We start from the raw sequence: 8613 nt of genomic DNA, 5'->3' as shown, positions 1-8613 counted from the left end.
GCTGCCGCTTAAGACCTGAGCAAGCACTGGACCATTTTGGTCCACAGGTACAGTTCCCAGCACCAGGATCATGGCAGGGGCAGTGATCATACCTGGTGCCTCCTGGTGATGTTCTGGCTCCGATGCAGGTACCGGGTGGTGAACGGTGGCAGCTGCAACCTCCGGAGCTGCTTGGTGAGCGGGTGACAGCTGGATCTGAGCGGGCACAGGACTGGTGCCTGCCGATGCCTCCGGTAGGGACCTGCGCGGCCACGCCGGGTCCGGGCGGGGACACAGCCCTTGCCCCACAGGCTGCTCTGGGACTCTCATGTATCTCCTCCTGGCAGGCCGCATCCAGTGGCAGTATCGACTTGGAGGTTGTGGCGGGTCCTGCAACTGGTATCGCAGCGGCCGTGGGCTCCGCAGGTGCTGTCTCGGAGAGAGTTGTTTTTCTCCACCGTTTTCTCCTGGCCTCCATCCTTCTTCCATCATGGTGTCCTGGCATTCTCTCTCCTTCCTGGGCTCCTTTCCCACCATGGGGCTTCACTCCTCCTTCTGGGGGCGGCATCTTCTTCCTACTCCTCCATAACAGGCCAGTATACGAACCCCTCTGGGGGTGGGCCATGTTGCTGTAGCATAGAAGTTTAGGCAGGGGAGGCCCAGAACAGTTTGCGCGCTTTTCTTAGGACCACCCATGTTGTTCGTGTTCCAAGCAGGGAGCCACCAAAGGTGCTTTGCTACACTACTATGTTGTGTGGGATGCAGGTGTTGGAGCGTGGTCAGGTGTCTCCACCTTACCTGGATGGTGGGGCACCACACCTCAGGAGGAGGTGCAGTACCTCTGTGACGACTGAACCCTCAGGGGCACCACAGTCACATTGCATCATTCTTATCTATGGGAATAACAGATGGACAGAACTGGAGAGGTGAGGACTCTGGAAATGTCTTTAGTGAGATTTATTAATGTGTCTCTCCATAACCAGGATTACACAGTGGTGAAGAAGACCTCTAGTGATCGCTGTCAGGACCCTGTGTCTGAGGGATGGGGAAGACCCCTGAGCCCAATCACAGGGCCTCCACCTCACCCCCTGATCCATGAGGACATCAATGACCAGAAGATCCTAGAACTCATCTACAAGATGATTGAGCTGCTGACTGGAGAGGTGACACTGCTGGGAATGCTGGGACATTATACAGTAACGCTATGAAGGGATCGGGGGATGACGGTATCATTGTATGTGTCAGGTTCCTATAAGGTGTCAGGATGTCGCTGTCTATTTCTCCATGGAGGAGTGGGAGTATTTAGAAGGACACAGAGATCTATACAAGAATGTCATAATGGAGGTTCCCCAGCCCCTCACATCACCAGGTAATAGACAGGACTAAATACACACGGCCTATAATTATCTGTATGTAGAGAATGAATTCAGTCCCTGTATGTGTTTCCTCCAGATCTATCCAGTAAGAGGACAACACCAGAGAGATGTCCCCGACCTCTTCTTCCACAGGACTGTAACCAAGAAGATCCCAGTGCTCCTCAGGATCATCAGGTAGATGGAGAGAAGGTGTCAGGAGATCTCCCCTATGATGTGTAGACGGCTGTGAAGGTCTTGTGCTCAGTCTTGTTTTATCCACCAGTATTATATGTTTTATACTTGTGTAATGAGAGCGGTGGAGATGGCAGGATTAGAGCTGATCATAGATGGGACTTCTCCATCTGTCGGTGACTTTTACAATATTTGTTTCAGGGTGAAGATCTGACCCATATTAATACTACAGAGACATATGTGAGGGGTGATGAGTGGTGTAAAGAGGAGATTCCCACATATGACTACCCAGGTGAGTAGTAACCACTGAATGCAGAGAAGTCACAGATTCCTCTCAGTCACCGGCTGTGGCTGCTTTATCGGTGTGGTTGTCCGGCCGTATTACCATGATCACCATTTTGCCTCTAGACCACAACATTCTCCTCCACCCAAAACTGTTCAAATGACTTTGGGCAGTGAAAGCCCTTTTCTATAGAACTTACAACCTGGAGGATCCACCTACTCCCTGGTATTAGTGTGAGGGTGATCCCTTAAAGCGAGATCTATATGATTGCTTGTATCTGACCCAATATAGGCCGAGTGCGCGCTTAAAGAGTCACACCGAACACAGAGTTAGGCCGGATTCACACTACCTTGTGTGATACGAGAAACTCGCACGAATCTCTCGTAATCAACATCCGGTGCTACCGCTGGTACTCAGGACCGGAGATGCGGCTGCATAGAAATCAGCAGACTTAATCTTCTGCTCAGGATCCATAGTAGCTCCAATGATCCACCATAAATGAGAGCAACTCTGGTTTACTGTTGTTTAATTTGCATTTGTAGTTTTCAGTTAATGAGATTCTCGTGCTCTGGGGCGGGGCTGTGGGTGGGGCTTTATGTGGTGCTCTGATTACATATTCATCTGTATTGGCTTATGACAGGTCGCTGACCCCTCACTGACCTGCCCCCATTATTACATAATGCATATAATAGCATTGATATTATTGGTGATAATTCCTATAATATTGTGGCTATTGTGATGCTTAGAAAAAAATTACATCTAGCAAAATGACACCAGCAGCGCCTGTCCAGTAGCCTCTATCTCTTACTTATATATGCTACTGCGCAGGCGCCGCCATTTTACTTTTGAATGTAAAATATGCTGGACTAATTAGCGGTTGCCATGTCACATTTCGAGAGCCCCTAATGTGCCTAAACAGTGGAAACCGCCAACAAGGGACCCCATTTTAGAAACTAGACCCCTTAGGAAACTTATATAGATGTGTATGGAGCACGCTGAAACCACTGGTGCTTCACAGAAGTTTATAACGTAGAGCCGTGGAAATAAAAAATACAATTTTTCACAAATCTTTTCATCTCCATATTTTGCATTTTCATAAGGGTAAGAGGAGAAATTGCTCCATGCAATTTCTCCTGAACACGTAGATACCCCATATGTGGGAGAATACTACTGTTTGGGAGCATGGCAAAGCTTGGAAGTTAGGGAGACACCATATTGGAGAGAAGATTTTGCTGGAATTGTTTGTGGGTGACATGTCACATTGTCAGAGACAATGACGTGTCTAAACAGTGAAGTGACCCCATTTTGGAAACTAAACCCCCCCAAGGAACTTATCTAGATGTGTGGTGAGCACTGTGAAGCCCCAAGTGCTTCACAGAAGTTAGTTACATAGAGTTGTGAAAATAAAAAATCATATTTTTTGGACAAAAAATGAACTTTTCGACCTCAAATGTTTTTTCCAAAATGGTAACAGTAGAAATTGGACCCAAAAAGTTGTTTTGCAATTTGTCCTGAGTATGCTGACACCTCATATGTGGGGGTAATCCACTGTTTGGGCGCATGGCAGAGCTCGGAAGGGAAGGAGCGCCGTATTGGAGAGCAGATTTTGCTGGAATTGTTTGTGTGTGACGTCACATTGTCAGAGCCCCTGAGGTGCCAGAACAGCATAAGCCCCCAAAAGTGACTGCATTTTACCAAATACTTCCCTGAATGAATTCTTCTAGTGGTGCAGTGAGCATACTGACCCCACAGCTGTTCCATAGAAAATTATACCATTGGGCAGTGAAGAAAAAATAATTACATTTTTACCACTAAAATGTTTTTAACCCCAGATTTTACATTGGAAAATAGGTAGATAGGTAAAGGGTCACTATATCCATAGATGAATTCCCCCCTGAAGTGACCCCATTTTGGAAATGACACCCCTCTGGGAATTCATCTATGGATATAGTGACCATTTTCACTACATGGATGATTTCCAGAAACTCGTAGTAGAAGTTTCAGAGCAAAAATTGCAGCAATGTCATGGTAGTGCCCAATATATTGTGCCCAGCTTGTGTCTCTGGAGACCTCCCCCCACCTACCCCCGGAAATTGTTAAGTCAGCTCCACTCAAATGTGTCTGTCACTAAATAAACCAAATGCTTGAATCTCAAAACAGTTCAAAACCGTGGTTCTGTGTGGAAGATTGTAAAGCCGTCATGGAGGCATAAGGCTGGCAGTGATGGGCATTGTGGGTAATAATAGCGGGGATCATGCCTCATTCCTCTCTAGGAACATACACGACATCTTCTCTGGGGTTCTTTCTTGTCTCAGTTACTGGGATGAGTGCAATAAAATGTCGCTCAGTGAGTCTTCTGACATCTTCACATTCTAAAGGATTGGCGGGGAAAGAATTATCAAAAACAAAATTTTCAGTGACCTTTTCCTGATAATCAAGGAAAGTATCTGCATTTCCGGCTTTTTTGTATAACACAAAAGAATTATATGTGGTCACCTGAAACAAATACATGACTAACTTTTTATACCAGAGATATGATTTGTCTGATACCTGGTATGGCTGTAGAACCTGATCTGCAAGGTCCACACCCCCATATATTTGCTGTAGTCAATGACAGACACAGGTTTTGGAGTAGTGGATCCCTGTTGGTCTGCAGTGGCCCTTGTGGCCTCTGTGTGGATCGAGCTCAGGATAAAAATATCTTTTTTATCCTTATACTTAATGGCAAGCAGCTGTCCATTGCGGAAAGCCCCTGACTGCCCCTTTCAGAACTTTTTGCTGACCATTGATTGTGGAAACCCCTGATGGTTTTTGCGAATGGTCCCACAAGCCCCTAATGTTCAACCAGACTTTTTAATAGAGATATGCTGGTGTAATAGTTATCAACATACAGAATGTAGCCTTCTTGTAAAAATGGAGTTATCCGCTCCCAAACGATTTTTCCAGATGTCCACAGATAAGTAGGGCATCCTGGTGGGTTTAGTTGGCTATCATTCCCCTCATAAATACGAAAAGCTTTCATAATAGGTCCTAGGAAGAATGGAAGAAAACATAGGGGTGGCTTGAACAGGGCGGTTGGACCAATAGGACCGAATGCTCGTTTTTTTAACAAGCCACATAGCGAATGTAAGTCCTAAAAATGTTTTCATTTCTAGGACATTAGTTGGTACCATAAATTTGACCTAGCATAATAGGATCGTGGATTCTGGCTGATGAATTGGGACACATATAAATTTGTAGGACAATATGCTCTAGCAAGCGATCTGTCATAAACAAATTAAAAAAAATAATTGGTCCAAAATGTTCCACCTCCACATTTATACCAGGAATGGCATTAAAATTAGGGATGAATGGAGTAGCCGAATCTGAAGCCTCCCATCTGGGAAATGCTACATCAAGAGGCAAAGCCCCTTGGACATTGGTGTGCGCCAATTCACGAGCACTAGGGACAGCGCTAGTACTGGGCATTGTTCCCTGAGTTGGAGACATTTCTCCAGAAGCGCTATTTGTCCTTTTTGTTGTACTGGTCCTTGTGTGTGAGGATGGACCAGAATCACTGCTCATTTCTGAGCTATCACTGTCGCTGCTACTAAAACCCTCGAAATCCACATCGCCATCTGACACTGCACTTTCTTCACTGTCAGAACATAAAAGTGCATAAGCCTCCTCTGCACTATAATACTGACGGGACATTTTATTTGTTTTTATTTTTTTTTTTCTGGAAATAGAAAACTCTGACGTGACCAAATTATTTGGGAGACAATTGAGAAAAGCCTAATTCTTTAGCCTACCCCTAACTTTAGAATAAACCCTAACTTTAGCCTAACAGTAACCCTAACAGTAACCCTAACTTTAGCCCCAACACTAACCCTATCTATAGCATTAACTGTAACCTGCCTTATCTGTTTTCCCATTAACAAATGATGGACCTGAGTGGGGACTTGTTTTTTGTGAGATGAGAATTGGTATTACTTTCGACTACATAACATTGATTGGTTTCTTTTTATTCGATATTTGGGAGGCAGAATGAACAAACAGTTGAACACCACAAACTACTGGCTCATCCAACACGGTTTTCTATTAGACTGTGAACTGTCATTGTCTTGGTAAATAATTAAAGTTTTTTACATAGCTTGCAATTTTTATGGACAGTTTAAGTAGAAATGTTCAAAAATATAAAACTCAAGGATATTTTATTAAAAAAAATTGTTTTTTTATCTTAGCAGATGACTATAACAGGAGATCAGATGGACAGCTGACATCTTCAATTTTTAAATCTGATAATCTTGAGATCCTACAAGATACAAGTGAAGTGATTGCTGTTACTCCAGATATATCATCATCTATTTACAGCAAAGATCTGTCATCTGGTCCTATGAAACAGGTCCCATCTCTTGACTCATTACTGATTACTAAGGGAAATCAAGGTCACAAAAAAAGCAGTAAAAAACAAACGTCTCCTAAAGTAAATAAGTCATTTTCATGTTCAGAATGTGGGAAATGTTTTAACAAGAAATCTCTTGTTACTCACCAGAGAATTCACACAGGGGAGAAGCCTTTCTGCTGTTCAAAATGTGGGAAATGTTTTAACAGTAAATCAGAATGTGTTAAGCACCAGAGAATCCACACAGGAGAGAAGCCTTTTTCATGTTCTGAATGTGGGAAATGTTTTAGCCAGAAAGTGATTCTTGTTAGACATCAGAGCAGTCACACGGGGGAGAAGCCTTTTTCCTGTTCAGAATGTGGGAAATGTTATAGTCAGAAAGCGATTCTTGTTAGACATCAGAGCAGTCACACAGGGGAGAAGCCTTTTTCCTGTTCAGAATGTGGGATATGTTTTAGCCGGAAAGCGATTCTTGTTAGACATCAGAGCATTCACACGGGGGAGAAGCCTTTTTCCTGTTCAGAATGTGGGAAATGTTTTAACCGGAAATCAGATTTGTTTAATCACCATAGAACTCACACGGGGGAGAAGCCTTTTTCCTGTTCAGAATGTGGGAAATGTTTTAACAAGAAAGAGCATCTTATTACTCACCAGAGAACTCACACAGGGGAGAAGCCTTTTTCCTGTTCAGAATGTGGGAAATGTTTTAATAATAAATCAGATTGTGTTAAGCACCAGAGACTCCACACAGGATTTAAGCCTTTTTCCTGTTCAGAGTGTGAGAAATGTTTTAACCGGAAATCACAATTGGTTAATCACCAGAGAACTCACACAGGGGAGAAACCTTTTTCATGTTCAGAATGTGGGAAATGTTTTAACCGGAAATCACAATTGGTTAATCACCAGAGAACTCACACAGGGGAAAAGCCTTTTTCCTGTTCAGAATGTGGGAAATGTTTTAACCGGAAATCACAATTGGTTAATCACCAAAGAACTCACACAGGGGAGAAACCTTTTTCATGTTCAGAATGTGGGAAAACTTTTAACCAGAAATGTCATCTTTTTAGTCACCAGAGAATTCACACAGGAGAGAGGCCTTTTTCCTGTTCAAAATGTGGGAAATGTTTTATCAATAAATCAGAATTGGCTAGGCACCAAAGAAGTCACACATGGGGAGAAACCTTATTCATGTTCAGAATGTGGGAAATGTTTTAACCAGAAAGCGCTTCTTGTAAGACATCAGAGCAGTCACACAGAGGAGAAGCCTTTTTCATTTTCTTAAGATAGGAAATATTTTACTTGGCAATCAAGTGTTAATAAACATCAGAGACGTCACATAGGGGAGAAGCCTTTTTTATGTTCATAATGTTGGAATAGTTTTAACCAAAATTGAATCTTCTTAAATGGGTTGTCTCTTGTCATTCCTCATGTTTGCTGACAAAAGGATAAAACTAAACATTATTAATTCCAAATGTAAAACTATACCCATAATTCACCCCCTGAAGGTTAGTCAGTAGGTGACTAATAGAAAAAACATGTACCCCACAGTTCAGTATATAGGGTGAGGTGACGTATACACACTCACTCTCCAAGCCTCTCATTTCTATGGGTTTCATCGTCCTCTCCAAAGGCGACTCATAAGGAGACTATTTAATATTGACCTATATTCAAGCGAGACTAGACAAAAAACTAAAATCATGTATCATGTTATCTGAAAAAGTCAGAAAACTAGCCCCATATTGGCAGATCCCAGACCTCAAACTATATACTGTGTAAGTTTATAAGCCCCTCCAGTGTCAGGAATAGATAGTATGTGACAATACAGTATAATTCTTGTGTTTTTCTCCTATAGGGACTGCCCTAGTTTGGTAATGTAACTGCTGTTAATTAGTAGTGCAGACAAATTGTCCTAGACTAAACTCAGTCTTCAGACGGCCCAATATGTACCACTCAGGGAAAACTTACCTGCTCCAAAGATCATTAGCAGCTTCTAACTAATGGCCATGCTGCGGTCTGTCAGGGAATGAGTGCAATATCGGTATAAAGACTAGGGATATGTGCAGTCATAATGTCTGGGAGATCTGTGCCATTATTTAGTATGAATATGGAAATTATCTCTGAAAGGTAAGTGTTCCCTGAGCAGTATATACGGTATTTTCACATACTATCTATTCCTGACACTGGAGGGGCTTATAAACTTACACAGTATATAGTCTGAGGTCTGGGATCTGCCAATATGTGGCTAGTTTTCTGACTGTTTCGGATAACATGATACATGATTTTAGGGTTTTCTTCGTCTAGTCTCGCTTGAATATAGTTCAATATTAAATAGTCTCCTGATCAATGAATCCAATGAATATTCATTTCTCATAAGTAGCGGCACACATGACCACCGGCAGCAGCAGGATGCCGGTGGCTGA

The 8613-nt window shown here is 42.9% G+C and overlaps 1 protein-coding gene across 1 annotated transcript; it reads left to right on the top strand.

Moving 5' to 3' along the window:
* Positions 1-1763: 1763 nt before the first annotated feature.
* LOC141047107 (uncharacterized) lies at positions 1764-7601 on the top strand. Its single transcript, XM_073542069.1, has 2 exons — positions 1764-1818; positions 6033-7601. Exon 2 carries the CDS (start codon positions 6185-6187, stop codon positions 7406-7408), a length of 1224 nt encoding a protein of 407 aa, XP_073398170.1. The 5' UTR covers positions 1764-1818; positions 6033-6184; the 3' UTR covers positions 7409-7601.
* Positions 7602-8613: the final 1012 nt, after the last annotated feature.

The sequence above is a fragment of the Dendrobates tinctorius genome, unplaced genomic scaffold, assembly GCF_039654945.1.
Source record: "Dendrobates tinctorius isolate UK_male_01 unplaced genomic scaffold, ASM3965494v1 ptg000126l, whole genome shotgun sequence".
NCBI classification, from domain to species: domain Eukaryota; kingdom Metazoa; phylum Chordata; class Amphibia; order Anura; family Dendrobatidae; genus Dendrobates; species Dendrobates tinctorius.
Note: the sequence above shows the minus strand (reverse complement) of the source record. Positions and strands in the feature narration are given on the sequence as shown.

What these genes read in the sequence shown, in the direction of transcription:
- LOC141047107 (XM_073542069.1), top strand. Translation starts at nt 6,185, where the DNA reads ATGAAACAGGTCCCATCTCTTGACTCATTACTGATTACTAAGGGAAAT.